Source organism: Lynx rufus, unplaced genomic scaffold, assembly GCF_022079265.1.
Source record: "Lynx rufus isolate CCGP_SWC_20201006 ecotype Redwood Valley unplaced genomic scaffold, mLynRuf1.p SCAF_13, whole genome shotgun sequence".
NCBI lineage: Eukaryota > Metazoa > Chordata > Mammalia > Carnivora > Felidae > Lynx > Lynx rufus.
Window position 1 is genome coordinate 33,927,629 of NW_025814827.1, and position 19,162 is coordinate 33,946,790.

Genomic DNA, 19,162 nt, shown 5'->3' on the forward strand with positions numbered 1-19,162 from the left:
ATTGTGGTATCATTTGTATTTCCTTGATGATGAGTGATGTTGAGAATTTTTCATGTGTCTGTTAGCCATCTGGATGTCTTCTTTGGAAAAGTGTCTATTTGTGTTTTGCCCATTTCTTCACTGGATTATTTGTTTTCTTGGGTGTTGAGTTCGATAAGTTCTTTATAGATTTTGGATACTAACCCTTTATCTGATAATGTCATTTGCAAATATCTTCTCCCATTCTGTTGGTTGCCTTTTAGTTTTGCTGATTGTTTCCTTAGCCATGCAGAAGCTTTTTCTCTTGATGTGTTCATTTTTGCTTTTGTTTCCTTTGCCTCTGGAGACGTGTTGAGTAAGAAGTTACTGCAGGCAAGGTCAAAGAGGTTTTTGCCTGCTTTCTCCTCTAGGATTTTGAGGACTTCCTATCTTACATTTAGGTCTTTCATCCATTTTGAGTTTATTTTTGTGTATGGTGTAAAAAAGTGGTCCAGGTTCAATCTTCCATATGTTGCCATCCAGTTTTCCCAACACCATTTCCTGAAGAGACTGTCTTTATTCCATTGGATATTCTTTCCTGCTCTGTCAAAGATTAGTTGGCCATATGTTTGTGGGTCCATTTCTGGGTTCTCTATTCTGTTCCATTGTTCCAAAAAACTAGTCTGTTTTTGTGCCACTGTTTTTGTGTCTTGATGATTACAGCTTTGCAATACATCTTGAAGTCTGGAATTGTGATGCCTCCAGCTTTGATTTTCTTTTTCAGGATTGCTTTGGCTATTCAGGGTCTTTTCTGGTTCCATACAAATTTTAGGATTGTTTGTTCTAGCTCTGTGAAGAATGCTGGTGTTATTTTGATAGGGATGGCATTGAATACGTAGATTGCTTTGGGTAGTATCAACATTTTAACAATATTTGTTCTTTCAATCCATGAGCATGGAATATTTTTCTATTTTTTTGTATCTTCTTCAATTTCTTTCATAAGCTTTCTATATTTTTCAGTGTAAGTGTTCTTTTTTTAATGTTTATTTTTGGGAGAGAGAGTGAGAGAGCACGCACAAGTGGGGGAGGGGCAGAAGAGGCTCTGAAGCGGGCTCTGCACTGACAGCAATGAACCCAATGTGGGGCTCAAATTCACAAACTGGGAGATCATGACCTGAGCCAAAGTCAGACCCTCAACAAACTGAGCCACCCAGGTGTCCCACAAAGCAAGTGTTCTAAGCAGAATGAGTGCTTTGGTGATGATATCTCTGACTGTAAACTTATCCATTTAAAACCTGGTCATATTCCTTAGGCTGCTCTGCTTTTGGTTTTCAATAATTCTATGTTCTACAAAATCCTCAGTCTTGGGTACCAGTGATCCAAACGCCAAAGAGGCTATAAAATGAGCCCATTTTCTCTTTGGGAGAAAAGGCTGACCCAAGCAAATCTAGGTCATTCATTGAGAGATTCAGACATTCCAGGAAACCCTTGGTTCCAATCCACAGTTGGAACTAAAGCCAACCTTGAAAATGCAGCTGCCAGACCAGCTGTTTTAGTCACTGCATTCACCTGTTTCTGCCTCTCACACTGCTTACTGGAAGGAATGCAAACTGGTATAATCTTTTTTGGAGGCAGTTTGATATTACCTATCAATGAATATTTAAAGCTATCAACCTCATATTACACTAAAAATGTATTCTACAGAAACACTGGTACAACTACAAACAGATGTAAGGATGTTCACTACAGTTTATAATAATGAAAAATTTCAAACACCTAAAATTCCACCAATAGGGGATGGTTGAAATTATAGTGTAGTCACACAATGTGATGCAATGAAGCTATTAAAAAAGATGTTCCAGAAAAGGGTGTTGCAGAACAATTTGTATGGCATGATCCTATTTTTATTAAAAAAATACATAAACATTTATGCATCTATAAACAGAAAACAGGAAGAGACCACTTAATTATTAAGAGTGGTAACCTCGAGAGTAGGGGTGAAGAGAGGGAGGCTATACTAAGAGTTAAATTTCTAAAAAGGGTATTATGGGGTGCCTGCGTGGCTTATTCAGTTGAACTGTGGACTCCTGATTTCAGTTCAGGTCATGATCCCAGGGTCGTGGGATGGAGCCCTGCACTGGGCTCTGCACTGATCACGGAGCCTGCTTCAGATTCCCTCTCTCTCCCTCTGCCCCTCTCCCCAGTTCACACACTCTCTCTCTAAAGTAAAAAACATAAATGAAAAAATTTAAAAAATTAAAAGGAGGCACCTGGGTAGCTCAGTCGGTTAAGCATCCGACTTTGGCTTATGTCATGATCTCACGGTTCATGAGTTTGAGCCCTGCATGGGGCTCTCTGCTGTCAGGGCAGAGCCCGCTTTGGATCTTCTATCTTCCAGTGTCTCTGCCCCTCTGCAGCTCTCTCTCTCTCAAAAATAAATAAAGTTTAAAAAATGTTAAAAAAATTAAAAGGATATATATTTTTTGATGCAAAAAGGTGATTTTATTAAAGCACGGGGACAGGAGCCATGGTCAGGAAGAGCTGCACCTAAAAGGATATCGTTTTACAAGGGGAAATACTATAGGAAAGATCAACTGGATTCAACCTGAGCTTCCTTAGGGCAATACCTTTTTCACAGGTTCTATATATTCTAGCACTTAGCCCAGCATTTGACTTGACAAAGAGACCAATTAGTACTATGTGCAAGATGGCAGAACACATGCGTGTGCATGGACACCTCTGTTTTTAAAAATCTTTTTTTTTAATGTTTTATTTATTTTTGAGACAGAGAGAGACAGAGCATGAATGGGGGAGGGTCAGAGAGAGAGGGAGACACAGAATCTGAAGCAGGCTCCAGGCTCTGAGCTGTCAGCACAGAGCCCAATGCGGGGCTCGAACTCACAAACTGCGAGATCATGACCTGAACCGAAGTCGGACCCTCAAACCGACTGAGCCACCCAGGCACCCCAACCTCTGTTTTTAAAGCATCTGCAGTGGAACTGTTGTCGTCAGGAACTCTTGTTTGCAATAAAGGCCTTTGAAGCAATGCTATTCAATAGAAACTTGTGTAATGATGGAAATGTTCTGTATCTGTGCTGTCTGATATGGTAGCCACTAGACCAAATGGCTTTAAAGCCCAGTATGTGGCTAGTGCAATGGAATAACTGCATATTAAATTTTATTTCATTTTAATTAATTTAATTTTTTTTTTCAACGTTTATTTATTTTTGGGACAGAGAGAGACAGAGCATGAACGGGGGAGGGGCAGAGAGAGAGGGAGACACAGAATTGGAAACAGGCTCCAGGCTCTGAGCCATCAGCCCAGAGCCAGACGCGGGGCTCGAACTCACGGACCGCGAGATCGTGACCTGAGCTGAAGTCGGACGCTTAACCGACTGTGCCACCCAGGCGCCCCATCATTTTAATTAATTTAAATTAAATAGCACATATGCCTAGGAGTAGACAATGAAGACTTGAAGGATCGGCTGAAATAAACAGGAAAATATACACATACACAAAATTTTGCATACTATTTCAAGAGATTCAGGGACCCTCTCAAGACCATCCATGTGTCCTGTCATCAAATACCTTTGAGGCTGACCAGAAGAATGAGAATAAGATAAACAGGACTAGAGAGGGAAAGAGTACAGAACTAAAGAGCTGAGATGGAAAATGCTACCATTCAGAACCCCAGAAGGCAAAAGACAAGATATGAAGATAGTTTCTGCCTCTTTCCTCCTCCCACCACAAAGAACATTTGCCTCACTGTTAACTGTTTGTTTGTCTTCCCCACAGTGGACCGTACACTGTAGACTATATACTCCCTAAGAGCAGGGACAACATCTATCTTACTCATCATTATATACAGAAAGCCCAGTATAAACCTAGCATACAGTTAGCACTCAAATATCTGCTGAATGAATGAGTTTTCCCAGGCATCTGATTCTTGCCAGTCCTAGGAAACCAGAGCTCCTGAGTTAAGGAGGGTCTTAGTGATAAAACGAATTGGCTGGCTCATGAGAGATACAGGGTTTTCACAAAATTGAGCAGATACTCAGATCCATGAAAATCTTGTCTCACCCAGGCTGTCCCTGTGCCTGATCGTTTGGAGTTGTTGATATACAAGCCATGGAAAGACTTCAATAGTGACAGTGAACCACACATACACTGGGGCCAGAGAGCCAAAAGTCCCCAAAGCCCTTCTCCTTGGATGTCTCCTCTATTTCCCTCCCTCTGGAATTCGCCTGCCTTCTCTCAGATTGCCCCTCCACCTGCAATCTTTCTCTTATGTCTCTACTGGGCAAATTCTGACTCATTATTTGATGCTTTCTCTCTCTGAGAAAACTGTGCTGGCACTTCCAGGCAGAATTATACCACATCTCCACTGGTTCCCTTTGTATTTTGCACATCTCATCATGTGTGCTCTGCCAGGGCAGGGCTAGTTATTCATTTTGTATCCCAGCATTAAATAATGTTTGGCATATCACAGGTGGCCAACCAGTATGGATCACAAAAAGAATATAAACTCATTTGTTTTTCCCCATCACGCCGTGACTGCTTAGTGTGTGCTGATCAAAGTCTACAGATTAGTTAATGAGTCTGTCTCATTCACACTGAAGAAGCCTGAAAACAAAAATTCAGGGGTACTCCAAAGAAATAGGAAATACACGACAGAGAAATAATAAAAGGAACAGAAAGCAGAAAACATGCACCTGAACAGAAGAGAAGTCAAAAGGCTGACCAGGTAGAAATGCAGGGCAAGAAATAAGCAGTAAGAACATCCTGAATATGGTAAAGGGACTTTAAGAAAAGCCCAGAGCTAACATCATACAATGGTGAAAGACTGAAAACTTTCCCCCTAAGCCACGGAGAAGACAAAAATGCCCACTTTCGCTCTGCTACTTCTATTCAACATTGTACTGGAATCACAATGAGATATCCAGAGCAATTAGACATAAAAAGAAATAAAAGGCATCCAATTGGAAAAGGAAGAAGTAAAATTATCTCTAGTCCCAGATGACATGAAAAAAATACACACACACCACCCCCCCCCCCCCCACATTAAGAATCCACACACAGGAGCACCTGGGTGGCTCTGTTGGTTAAATGTCCGACTTCGGCTCAGGTCATGATCTCGTGGTCCCTAAATTCAAGCCCTGTGTTGGGCTCTGTGCTGACAGCTCAGAGCCCGGAGCCTGCTTCAGATTCCGTCTCCTTCTCTCTCTGCCCCTCCCCTGCTCGTACTCTCTATTTCTCAAAAATAAATAAACATTAAAAAAAAGCGGGGGGTGGGCTGGGCACCTGGGTGGCTCAGTCAGTTAAGCTCTGACTTTGACTCTGGTCATGATCTCACGGTTCGTGGGTTCAAGCCCTGCGTTGGGCTCTGTGCTGACAGCTCAGAGCCTGGAGCCTGTTTCAGATCCTGTGTCTCCCTCTCTCTATGCCCTCCCCCTCTCACACTCTGTCTCCGTCTCTCCCTCTGTCAAATAAATAAACATCAAAAATTAAAAAAAAAAAAAAAAGAATCCACACACACAAAACTATTAAGCTAATAAATTCAGCAAAATTGCAGGATAAAAAACCAACACAAAAGTCAGTTGTAATTCTATACTCTTGCAATGAACTATCCAAATACAAAATTAAGAAAATTATTCATTTTATTATTTTTAGTTCATTTTAAATAGTATCAAAAAGAGTGCAGGTGCCTGGCTGGTTCAGTCAGAGGAGCATGTGACTCTTGACCTTGGGGTCATGAGTTCGAGTCCCGCATGGAGTGTAGAGATTACTTAAATAAATAAAACTTAAAAAAAAGAATAAGATGCTTGAGAATAAATTTAACCAAGGAGGTATAAGACTTGTACACTAGAAATGACAAAACATTGCCAGAAGAAATTAAAGATCAAAAAATTGGAAAGATATTCCATTTTCATGGATTGGAAGACTTAATAATGTTAAGATGGTAATATTACCTAAAATATTACCTGGGTGGCTCAGTCAGTTAAGCATCTGACTTTGGCTCAGGTCATGATCTCGCAGTTCAGGAGTTCAAGCCCCATGTCAGGCACCGTGCTGATAGCTTGGAGCCTGGAGTCTGCTTCAGATTCTGTGTGTCTCTCTCTGTCCCTCCCCTGCTCGTGCTCTGTCTCTCTCAAAAACAAATAAAAATATTAAAAATAATTAGTAGATTCAATTCAATCCCTATCAAATTCCTATCAGCCTCACAGTCCCAAAAGAAAAAACAGACAAAAGGTACTACATCAAACTTAAGAAACTTTTGTGGATCAAAGGACATAACCAATAATAAAAGGCAGCCTATGGAATGGGAGAAAATATTCATAAGCCATGTATCTGATAAGGGGTTAATATCCAGAATACGTAAAACTCCTACAATTTAGGGACAAAAAAAAATCAAACAACCTGATTGAAAAATGCACAAAGGATTTGAACAGACATTTTTCTAAATGAGGTACAAAAGGCCAACAAGAAAATGAAACGATGTTCAATGTCACTAATCATCAGGGAAATGCAAACCAAAACTACAATTAAATGATATCTCACACCCACATAAAGAAAACCCAAACAACAAAAAATAACAAGTGTTGACAAGGATGTGGAGAAATTAGAACACTTGTACATTGTTAACAGCATTGTAAAAAAGGTGAAACTAGTATGGAAAACAGTATAGTGGCTCCTCAAGAAATTAAAAATAGAAATACCATACAATCTAACAATCCTATTTCTTGATATATACTCAAAGAATTGAATGCAGGGTCTTCTTTTTTAAAAGTTTATTCATTTCTTTTGGGGGAGAGGGGCAGAGAGAGGGAGAAAGAGAATCCCAAGAAGCCTCTGTACTATCAGCCCAGAACCTGATGCAGGGCTTGATCCCCAAAACCCACGAAATCATGACCTGAGCTGAAATCAAATGTCGGACATTTAACTGAGACACTCAGGCGCCCAGAAGCAGAGTCTTAAAGAGATATTTGTTCACAGCAGCATTATTTATGAAGGCTAACAGGTGGAAGCAGCCCAAGCGTCCATCAGCAGATGAATGGATAAACAACATGTGGTACATACGTACAGTCTTAAAAAGGAAGAGATCCCGTCACAAGCTACGACATGGATGAACCTTGAGGACATTAAGCTAATGAAATGAGCCAATCACAAAAAGACAAATACTGCATGATTCCATTTATATGAGGTATGTAAAATGGTCAAGTTCACAGAAACAGAAAGTAGAATGGTGGTTGCCAGAGCCTGGAAGGAAGGGAAGAGAGGGGAGTTGTAGTTTAAAGGGTATAGAGTTTCAGTCATGCAAGACGAAAAAGTCCTGGAGATCTGTTTCACAACAATGTAAATATAATTAACATTATTGAACTGTACACTTAAAAAATAGCTAGGATGGTAAATTTTATGTCATGTAATTTTTACCAAAATAAAGATTTAATTTTTTCAAATATTTATTTTTGAGAGAGAGAGAAAGACAGAGACATCAGTGTGGGAGGGGCAGAGAGTGAAGGAAGACAGAGGATCCTAATCAGGCTCCGTGCTGACAGCAGAGCTGGATGTGGGGCTCGAACTCATGAACCATGAGATCATGACCTGAGCCAAAATTGGACACTTAACAGACTGAGCCACCCAGGCGCCCCCCAAAATTTGATTTTTAAAATCCCACTAGCCTTTTTGCAGGAATGGAAAAGTTTATCTTAAAATTCGTAAGAAATCAAGAGACTTGAAGAGCCAAAACAGTCTTGAAAAAGTTGGAAGACTCACTGTTCCTGATTTCAAAACTTATTACAAAGGGCATCTGGGTGGCTCAATCATCTGAGAGGCTGACTTCGACTCAGGTCCTGATCTCGCAGTTCGTGAGATTGAGCCCCGAGTTGGGCTCTGCACTGGCAACACAGAGCCTGCTTGGGATTGTCTCTCCCCCTCTCTCTGCCCCTCCCTTGTTCATGTGCATGCACTCCCTCTCTAAATAAATAAACATTAAAAAAATCAAACCCAATGGCCAATGACTTAATAAATTGTGCCTAAGTATAGACAACCTACAGAATGGGAGAAAATATTTGCAAATCATTTATCTGATAAGGGTCTTGTATCCAGAATATATGAATAACTCTTATAACTCAACAACAAAAGACAAACAACCCAATTCAAAAATGGCAGAAGACTTGAATAGACATTTCTCCAAAGATACATAAATGGCCAGGAAGCACATGGAAAGATGCTTGGAGATGCTCAATAGGGAAATGAAAATCAAAACCACAATGCATGAACACTTCACTCCCACTAACAGACCATAATCAAAACAACAGAAAGCAACAAATATTGGTGAAGATGGGGAGAAACTGAAACCCTTGTGCACTGCCAGTGGGAACGTAAGATGGCTCAGCTGTTGGGGTAAAAAGTTGGTGATTCCTCAAAAAGTTAAACATAGAAGGGCGCCTGGCTGGATCTCAGGGCTCTGAGTTCACGCCCCACGTTGGGTGTAGTGATTACTTAAATAAATATGAACGTTCATAACAGCACTATTCACAATAGCCAAAAGGTGGACACAACCCAAATGTCCATCAACTGATGAATGGATACACAAGTGTGGTATAACCATATAAGAGAAAAATATTATTTGGCCATAAAAAAGGAATGATGTACTGATACATGCTATAAATTGGACAAATCTTAAAAACACTATGCTAAGCAAAAGAACACAGACCTAAAAGGTCACATATTGTATGATTCAATTTCTATGAAAAGTCCAGAATTGGCGAATCCAGACAGACAGAAAGGAGATTAATGGTTATCAGAGCTGTGGGAGGAATGGGAAATGGGGAGTGACTGTTTAATAGTCATGGGTTTCCTTTTGGGTAGGGGAAATGTTTGGAAACTAAGTGAGAGGTGATGGTTGCACAACCTTGTGAATGTACCAAATGTCACTGAACTGCCTATCTTAAGATAGTTAATTGTACAATATGTTATTTTTACACACAAAAAAAGTAAGAAAACCAAGACACACAAGGTTTTAGAAAAAGGGATATATTTACAAACCAACAAGCTCCCAAACTCCAGCTAGAGGGAGAGGAAAGGAGGTAGCAAGTATAAGCAGATCCTTTATGAACCCAACCTCACTCGTGTAGAAACCCTGAGTACCAGCCCATAAGATCAGCTCCTACTCCATGGCCCATTTGTCTTCTAGTTCAAGAAGCAGTCCCTCGACCACAGCCTTCAGTCTTCTTGCCAGTCATCCTGTGCCCAGGCAGGCATGGGTGAAAAGTACTCAAACCCAGGCCCTTTATAACGGAGAGCGTGCAGGAACATCACAAGGTCCTGGGGCAAGGGGTCCTGTCGCACCAGCCGGCACTCTGCACACAGAGGGTCTATCTCTTGATTCACAAAATCAGTTTCGGCTGCCTTCCCTGGTGCCAAGGCCACTGTGTCCAGATCCTGAGGGGCTGCATCAACCACTCCATCCATCTTCTGGGCAGATGCAGCCAACTCTTCTAGGTGGTCCTTACCCAACTCTGAGGAGGGAGCTGTAGAGTCTATTAGTCCTGGGGACAGGTCGCCCTCACAGAGATCTAGCACATCCAGGCTCTGTTTGGCCTGGTGCTCTGCCACGAGATCCCGAAGCAGTTCCTCATCCGTTTTGGGAATGTGGCCGCCCCGGCCGCGGGATGGACCCCAGGCAACTGAGTTGTAGATGGGGTCATTGAGAATGGGGTGTCCCAGGAACTGGAGGTGGACTCGGATCTGGTGAGTGCGGCCTGTGAGTGGCCGGCACCGCACCACACTGGAGTGACCATTGTAGCTCAGTCTCTGGAATACTGTCTCACAGGGCTTGCCCCGAGTATCTACACGGCACACCCCTACCTTGTAAGATACCACCAAGATGGGTTCCTTGCAGGTCACTTCCTCAGTGGGGAACTCCCCCTCCACCCGGCACACGTACTCCTTCTCCAGCTACATTGGAAGGAAGAAGAAGAAAGTCAGCACAAAGCCCAAATTCATGAAGTTCAGACCCAATACAGTGACAAGAAATGCATCAGTGTCAGACAGAAGAGGATTCAAACCCCAGCTCCACCATTTGCCAGCTGCAGGATTCTAGGCACATTACTTAACCTCTTTAAATCCAATTGACTTGTCTAGAAAACCTACGATTATTGGGGTGCCTAGGTGGCTCAGTCAATTAAGTGTCTGCCTCTTGGTATTGTCTCAGGTCATGATTTCAAGGTATGAGTTTGAACCCTGTGTCAGGCTCCGTGATGATGACAGGGGGCCCGCTTGGGATTCTCTCTCTCTCTCTCTCTCTCTCTCTCTCTCTCTCTCTCTCTCTCTCCCCTCTCTCTCTGCCCCTTCCCCCTCCTCTCTTTCTCTCTCTTTCTCTCTCTCAAAATAAATAAATATACTTAAAATAAGTTATTTTAAAAAAAAGCATTTATCTCACAGGACTGTTAACAAGGATTCAGTGAGTTAGACTCTAATGTACTTGGTACTGAACCTGGTACACAGTAAACACTCAATAAATGTATTGCAATCAGATCCAAAAGTACAAGCCTCAAGACTATAGTCACTACCATTGAACTCTTCTTAAGTTTCTTCCAACTTCATCCAGAATTTTTCTACCAAGTAGACTCTCCCCACAACCTTAAAAATCTTAATCATCAAAAACAAACAAAACCGGAAAACACCTTGGTCAGCCTGTCAGCACTTTAAAACTTCAAAATGGCAAGCTACTAAGAAAGGCAGTATATATGCCATCTCAAAAGATCTTTTGAAACATAAGAGATAATAACCTGTCTTTGACATTTTCAGTGTTGACCTTCCTGAAGATAGGAAGATTGGCCAGATAACATGAAGGGCCACTTCAACAGAACTCAGTGACACAATTCTGATACAAAGCATTCATGAGCCCAGGAAGTGGCATGCAGGAGACAGAAACCCAGCTCACCTGCCGATCCCGAACCTGCTCATGAATTCTCTCTGAGACAGCCGCCGTCTTGGCAAACATGAGGACACCTGAGGTAAGGCGGTCCAACCGATGCAGTGGATGTAGCTCCTTGAGTTGGTGCTCCTTGCCCAGGATGAAGATGACAGTGTTGTGTCGGAAGCGGCCACAAGGGTGGACAGGAATGGAAGAAGGCTTGTCTACAACCACCACATCCTCATTCTCAGCCAGCAGGCGGACAGGTTCCGCTGTGACCGGTGGCTCATGCCTGTGCACTCTGTTCCGCAAGAAGTCATTGTCCTGCCAATGACAAAGGCAACTCATCAGCCCAGAGGCCAGCAACCTGTAATCAACTTCACACACCGCTTCCTGTTCCTTACTGACACACAATGGACACAGCACATCCTTAACCAGAAAATGCAGTGTGCATTGTGTATTCTTATTTTGCAAAAGTACAGATAGACACGCAGGCAGATAGTAGGCACTGAAGAAGTACTAGAAAGATATACACAAAAATGTTTTGGTATTTCTGGGTGGTGGTATTATGGATTTTTTTTTTGGTTTTGCTCATTTGTATTTTCTCTACAATAAAGTTATATTCAAAAAATAAAGTTTTAAAAAAAGATAAAGTTTTCTAAAATGGAGGGGAAAAACCTCCATAAAATCATCACTTACTGTGACCGTGAACAAACAACACCAAGATCTAAGTCCAGACATCTGGCCTTTAGACTTGAACTGCCACAGGCCCACTGCATGTCATTTAACTTCTCTGGGCCTCAGTTTCGTGATCTGTAAAATGTGAGGGTTAGGCCAGACCTGTACTTCTCCAAATAGGAATAGGAGAGGGGATTCAAACCACTCGATCTCCAAATGCTTACATTGTCTTGTCTCCCCTTACAACCTGGTGAGTCAGTGTTACTGACAGGGGTGTCTGGTAGCTCTTAGCTGTGATGGACTTTTAAATGGTCAAAGCACTGGGCTAGACAATTCTAGACTCTATCCCTGACATTTCACAACTGTACCGTATCAGGCTCTATGATAAGTATTAAAAAAATTTTTTTTTAAGTTTATTTATTTTGAAGTGCGGGGAGAGGTAGAGGAAGAGTGAGAGAGAGAGAATCCCAGACAGGCTCCACGCTGTCGCGCAAAGCCTGACTGGGGCTCCAACTCAGGAACTGTGAGATCATGACCTGAGCCAAAATCAATAGCCAGAGGCTTGGGATGCCTGAGTGGCTCAGTTGGTTAAGCATCTGACTTCGGCTCAGGTCACGATATTGCAGTTCATGGGTTCAAGCCCAAGCATCAGGCTCTGTGCTGACAGCTCAGAGCCTGGAGCCTGCTTCAGATTCTGGGTCTCCCTCTCTCTCTCCATCTCCTCTGATCACACCGTCTGTCAACAATAAATAAACGTTAAAAAAAAACATTAAAAAAAAAAAAAAGAGTCAGAGACTTAACCACTGAGCCAGCCAGGCGCCCTTTTACGATAAATAATTTAAGTAGTAGTTATAAGAACACAGGGTTTGGAGGTGACACTGTTGTCTTACCTCTTTGAAGTTCACTTTAGTTGTTTCCTCACAGGTAAAATGAGGTGGCAATACCTATCCCACAAGGCTGTCATTAGAATTTAATATTAAGTACATAAAATGCTTACCTTTGTGCTAGCACACAGTAAGAACACATAAAAGAGAGGCTCTGTTATTACTATTTGTACAGAGATCTATAATGCAAGATAGATATCAGTGCCAGTGCTACAAGGCAGTGCACAAAGGGAGCTTTGAAAATTCCAACTTCTGTCCCTTGGAAACAAGGTAGCCGCCTGGATGGAAAGGATAAATGGGCTGAGTTTTGAAGCACAGAGGCTACTTCTGCGGAGATGGGATGAGAGAAGAGGCCTCTTAAAAGAGTGTTCCAGGTGAAAGTGAAGATGCTTCAGAATTACCACGATTTTAATCCAGTAACTAAGCCCTATTTACTCTGAAAAGACCCCTGCCCCCTTTCCTCGCCTGCTTCCAGCCGGCCCCATCAGGACTCCACCTTGAGCACGATGTTGAGGTCCTGTACCGGCTCCTCGTTGAGGTGCAGGCGACCCGCCCGGACTGCGGCCTCGTAGTAGGCCAAGGGCTGAGCTCGGAATTCGGTGCTGAAGACGTGCAACAAGCTGTGGCCCACCCAGCGGCCTTTGCAGTAGGTCCGGAAGTCAAAGTAATAGGGCCGCACTTTGCGCAGGCCGCCCTCGAAGTAGTAGCTGGTCTCTGCAAAGTGCTCATCGCCGAAGCTCACCCCTGCCCGCCGCTTCTTCGGGGGTGGCACGACGCGCTCTCTGGTGGCGTCCCGTCGCTTCTTACGCTTGCCTGAGCCTGAAGCTGCAACTGGGGCCTGCTCCTCGCTCGCTTGGGTCGGCTTCCCGTCCTCCCGGGCCGGCTCCACTCCCGGGCCCACAGGCTCCGGGCTCCCGGAGAGCAGCTCACCACTCGCGTCGCCACTAACGTCTCCGTTTTGTTGAGCCGGAGTCTTCAGCCCGGCCGCTGCCTCGGCCCCAGTTGAGGATGTTTCCGCCATTGGACCCCTACAACCACCCCAAGTACTGGCAGCAATGAGACGCCGGAGGTTGAAGCACCCTTGTACGAGAACTGGCAGCCACGGCCGGCCTCTCAGCCACATGACCCGCGGCCTCCACGTTCTGCGTCGCGGTCTGAGGACGTCACCGGGCATCAGCCAATCAGCGAGGCCCAAGTGCCGAGGCGGGGACTGAGAAGAGAAGGCGTGAGAGAGGGAGAGAGTTGAAGGAGTGGAAATGTGAGTTGAGAGTCAGTGGGTGAGACTAAGGGAGTGAATTGAATTGAGAGGCAGTGAGAATAACTTACCAGAAGTGTAGATTCACGTAGATATGCTCAAAGTCCCTTGGATCTGGAAAAACGAAAGGAGCTTTACTCAAATGAGAATGAGGATTGCTAAACTCTTACTCTCCTGAGAAGCGCCGTGCTGTATACTTCAAAGCATGTTATAGTATGTGACTTATTACTCAATAAAGCTGTTATGTATGTATTTAAACGCACATGGGCGTACACACACACACGCACACACACTCCAGAAGCAATGTCTTTACATCTATCCTTCCCCCTAACAGTAGAATTAAAGAGCTTCCATTTGCCTTCCATATGCTCCTGTCCTGAGATTGAAACGGCAAGTGGATCAGTAGATGCCTTTGTCAGAGTTCTTAAATGCAAGATATGAAACCAACTCTGGTTAACTTCATCAGAGAGGGAATTAGTGAAAGGATATTAGTACTTCATAGAGTACATAAGAGAGCTGGAGAACAGGCTCAGAAACAGCCAAATCAAGAGAACACAAGTCCTCTGAAAACCAGCCACACGACATAAGGGTGAATAGTATGGAATGTGAACTATATTTCAATAAAGTAGTTTTTTTTTAAAGACTTTTTCAGAATGTGTCTGAAGCACAGAAAAGGAATGAGATACTAGAATGTTATAGAGAGGAAGTCCTTGTGGGATTGTATAAAGCCTTGCTTCTCAAAATGTGGTGTCTGGATGAGCAACATGGGAAACACCTGGCAACTTGTTGGAACTGCAGAATCTTGTTCCTTCTCCCCCCCCCCCCCCACCTACTGAATGAGAATCTGTATATTTTTAATGTTTATTTATTTTTGAGAGTGGGGGGGTAGCGGGAGGGGCAGAGAGAGAGTTGGAAGCAGGCTCCAGGCTCTGACCTGTCAGCACAGAATCTGATGCAGGGCTTGAAGTCACAGACTGCAAGATCATGACCTGAGCCGAAGTGGGTCACTTAACCAACTGAGCCACCCAGGGGCCCTGAGAACCTGTATTTTTTTTTTTAAAGAGGGTGGCAGAGGGAGAGGGAGAAAAAGAATCGTAAGCAGGTTCCATACCCAGCACAGAACCTGACGTGGGACTTGATCCCATTACTATGAGATCATGACCTGAGCTGAAATCAAGAGTTGGACGCTTAACTGACTGAGCCACCCAGATGCCCCTAAAATTTTTTAAATTATTATTTTTTATTTTTAGAGAGAGAGAGAGAAAGAGAGTGCAAGCAGGGGAGGGGCAGAGATACAGAGAGAATCCCAAGCAGGCTCCACATTGTCAGCGCAAAGCCTGATGTGGGTCTCAAAATTCACGAACTGTGAGATCATGACCTGAGCCAAAATGAAGAGTTGGATGCTTAACCACTGACTGAGCCACCCAGGCACCCCAAAAATCTGTATTTTAACAAGACTCTCAGATGATTTTTCTGCATATTAACGTTTGAGAAGCACTGGTATAGACCATGAAGAGTAGACATTTGTCATATTCTTTGGATATCCAGCATCTTCTTAACACTCTTCTTTTATGTGAGGAATTTCCCACATCATAAGTACTATCTCCAATGATGTGGTTGGTGCTAGAATGTATTATACTAAGCTAAATAAGTCAATCAGAGAAAAGACAAATACCATATGATTTCACTTACATGTGGAATTTAAGAAACAGAAGAACATATGGGAAGGGGTGGGGGGAGAGATGAGAGGGAAACAAACCACAACAGACTCTTAATGATAGAGAATAAACTATGGGTCGATAGAGGGCGGTAGGTGGGAGATGGGCTAGATGGAGGATGGGTACTAAGGAGGGCACTTGTGATGAGCACAGGGTATGGTATGTAAATGATGAATCACTGAACTCTACTCCTGAAACCAATATTGCATGGTATATTTAACTAAGATTTAAATAAAATTAAAAAAAAAAGTACAGCCTCCAAGAGGTGGAAGCCAGAAACTGGCCTTCCCAATTCCCTTGCAGCTTGGGCATTCATCACCTGGGCTCCACTGATCAGGCGGAGCCTTTGGCTCAGAGGCACACAGCAGAGGAAGCAGGCACAGTGTAGAACCCATGTGTGACAAGATAGCATTGGAAACATCTGATTTGTTTCTTTAAAAATTTTTTTCCATGTTTATTTTTGAGAGAGATAGAGAATAGGGAAGGAGCAGGGAGAGAGGTGGACACAGAATCCGAAGCAGGTTCCAGGTTCTGAGCTATCAGCACAGAGCCTGACATGGGGCTTGAACCCATGAACCACAAGGTCATGACCTGAGCTGAAGTGAGACACTTAACTGACTGAGCCACCCAGGAGCCCCTGGAAACATCTGCTTTGGAGGGCTAACAGCAGGGGATTATTGTGTCCAGTGCTCATCAGCAATGACCGCTGCAGTGTCTATGTTGAAAGGCATTTGGGTATTCCGTGAGCAGTCCCTCAGTGAAGTTTAGACACTGTTCCTTGCTGTATAGACCCCATGCCTCACACTGTGGTCCATCTTGATTTTCTGTGCACTACTTAATATCCTTTAATTCTGTACTCTACAATAGAGTAAAAATTAGCCACATGTGGCTATTTAAATTTACATTAAATAAAATGAAAGAAAATCTAAAATTCAGTTCTTCAGTTGTACAAACTGCATTTCAAGTGCTCAAGAGCCACATGAAACTACTGGCTACCTTTTAAAAAATTTTTATTTATTTATTTTGAGAGAGAGAGCAAGAGAGCACATAATGCATGCAAGCGGGAAAGGGGCATAGACAGAGAGAGAGAGAGAGAGAGAGAGAGAGAGAGACAATCACAAGCAGGCTCCATACTGTGAGCACAGAGCCCAGCGCAGGGCTCAATCTCACGAAGTATGAGATCAGGACCTGAGCCGAAATCAAGAGTTGGATGCTTCACCACCTGAGCCATCCAGGTGCCCCAAACTAGTGGCTACCTTATTGGACAACTCAGATACAGAAAATTTGTATCACCACAGAGAATTCTATTGGACAGAGCAGCTTTAATCTTTTTTTTTTTTTTTTTTTTTTACTGCTTATACTGGTTGAATGAATTCTATTGTTTGAACTAAGAACTCCAACTAACTTGCCATGATAAGGATTTAAGTCTTTAAGAGCAATGGGAAATCATCAAAGAGTCTGTCGTGTGCGCGCACGCGCGCGCGCGTGTGTGTGTAACATGATCTGATCTCCATTTTCAGATCACCTTGGTAGCACAGGGAAGAAGGAACTCAAGAGGGAATCATAGCTCTAGCTGCAGTTCTGTGTGGTCTTGGACTATGAGAGTTCTAATTCAAACACTCCCATACCAAATACATTTTGAACATTTCCTAGGCATCATTTGGTTCTGGAGATACAGAGGTAAAAAAGACATGGTTCCTGATCTTAATGACGGCCTACGCTGGTCAAGCATCATACAAATAAAAAACATATTTGTGCTAGGTTACGCTGCAGTTAATGCAGGGTCTGAGATAGAGGGATGTGACTGCCCTCATGTGGCTTCCCAGTATGAAGAGTCCTTGGGAAGTGGCAGATCACCATGGCTTTTGCAAGTCCAGGATCTGGTTTTGATTTATTCATCACACACACTAATTAAACTCAGGGGACATCAGTGAATCTGTAAGGGCACCAATATGTTAATTTACAACTGTAACTTTAACTTAGAAAATGTATTCTATTTCATACCAGTGACTATTTATACCTACTGTTAAAGGCACTCTTATGCTTGTTCAAGATATCTGAGAGGCCACATTTGAAATAAAAAAATTTGTTTGTGAGCAGAAAACCAGAGAAAAGGGCATAAGTGAGTCGAAAGGTTATGGAGTAGCTTGATGAAGTACCCGTAAACCTATGACAGTGACCTTTTCTATGAATCAGATGCTTCCAGATTAGGTCTTCAGTTCTGGTGGCAGTTGAAGGACTCTGGGGATCCCTCACTGGTAGACTTGGCTCTGGGCCCCCTACTTATTCCTTATAAATAAACACTGAAAAAAATCTTGCCTATTATTTGCTCCTTTGCTTCCTAATCTTCTTGCTTTCCACTTCCCTCTGTTTGCATATGCTCTCTAAGGATGGTTATAAATATGAGCAACAGAGTTCCTCATAGTTCCCTTTTACATGATGGTAGTTATTACCACAGTAGCCACTTTGGCTTTGGACACATCTAGAGACTTTATCCTCAGCCAAGTTATGTCTACCGATGGTTGGCTGATGTCTTTTCTCACTTGATTCTTTGAGAGAGAGTAACGGGCCCTGGGAATTGGGGGTGGATAGGTGGGGGGAGGAAGGGTTGCATCTCAGCGAATTGATAATCCCTGAAAGATATCGAAAGTCATCTTCTTTTAAAAAGCCTTCCTGACACACTCCCGTGGCACTCTCTCCTTTATGTACACCGGCCACACTTCTGTCATATCTTCTGTAACTCTTTGCTGTTATTTGTAAAGTTTTCTGCCCCCATGGCACACCCTCCTATACTTAGCTATAAAGACCTGTTGGACCCCTACCAACTCTTACTTATTTTGAATTCCCGCTTAACACAATGCCTGGAACACAACAGGGGCTTGATGTCTATTGACAAATTGAATAAGAAAAAGCTTCATTCTTAGCCTCTGCAATCAGATAACACAAAGAAATAAAAGGCATCCAAATCGGCCAGGAGGAGGTCAAACTTTCACTCTTTGCAGATGACATGATACTCTATATGGAAAACCCAAAAGATTCCACCAAAAAACTGCTAGAATTGATTCATGAATTCAACAAAATTTCAGGATATAAAATCAATGCACAGAAATCGGTTGCATTCCTATACACCAACAATGAAGTGACAGAAAGAGAAATCAAGGAATCGATCCCATTTACAGTTGCACCAAAAACCATAAAATACCTAGGAATAAATCTAACCAAAGAGGTGAAAAATCTATACACTGAAAACTATAGAAAGCTGATGAAAGAAATTGAAGAAGACACAAAGAAATGGTAAAAGATTCCATGCTCCTGGATAGGAAGAACAAATATTGTTAAAATGTCGATACTATCCAAAGCAATCTACATATTCAACGCGATCCCTATCAAAGTAACACCAGCATTCTTCACAGAGCTAGAACAAATAATCCTAAAATTTGTATGGAACCAGAAAAGACCCCGAATAGCCAAAGCAATCTTGAAAAAGAAAACCCAAGCAGGAGGCATCACAATCCCAGACTTCAAGCTATACTACAAAGCTGTAATCATCAAGACAGTATAGTACTGGCACAAGAACAGACACTCAGATCAAGGGAATAGAATAGAGAACCCAGAAATGGACCCACAAATGTATGGGCAACTAATCTTTGACAAAGCAGGAAAGAATATCCAACGGAACAAAGTCTCTTCAACAAGTGCTGCTGGGAAAACTGGACAGTGACATGCAGATAAATGAACCTGGACCACT

At 42.8% G+C, this 19,162-nt stretch overlaps 1 protein-coding gene across 1 annotated transcript; it reads right to left on the minus strand.

Moving 5' to 3' along the window:
- Positions 1 to 8,633: 8,633 nt before the first annotated feature.
- Positions 8,634 to 13,564, minus strand: RPUSD2 (RNA pseudouridine synthase domain containing 2). The gene is made up of 3 exons (XM_047074508.1): positions 12,938 to 13,564; positions 10,907 to 11,203; positions 8,634 to 9,918 (listed from the first exon to the last, which is right to left on the minus strand). Exons 1-3 carry the CDS (start codon positions 13,562 to 13,564, stop codon positions 9,184 to 9,186), a joined length of 1,659 nt encoding a protein of 552 aa, XP_046930464.1. The 3' UTR covers positions 8,634 to 9,183.
- Positions 13,565 to 19,162: the final 5,598 nt, after the last annotated feature.

Coding starts and splice junctions, on each gene's coding strand:
- RPUSD2 (XM_047074508.1), bottom strand. CDS start 13,564: ATGTGGCTGAGAGGCCGGCCGTGGCTGCCAGTTCTCGTACAAGGGTGC. Junction 11,204..12,937: donor ACCTCAACATCGTGCTCAAG/GTGGAGTCCTGA, acceptor TGTCATTGGCAG/GACAATGACTTCTTGCGGAA. Junction 9,919..10,906: donor AGCAGGTTCGGGATCGGCAG/GTGAGCTGGGTT, acceptor CTTCCAATGTAG/CTGGAGAAGGAGTACGTGTG.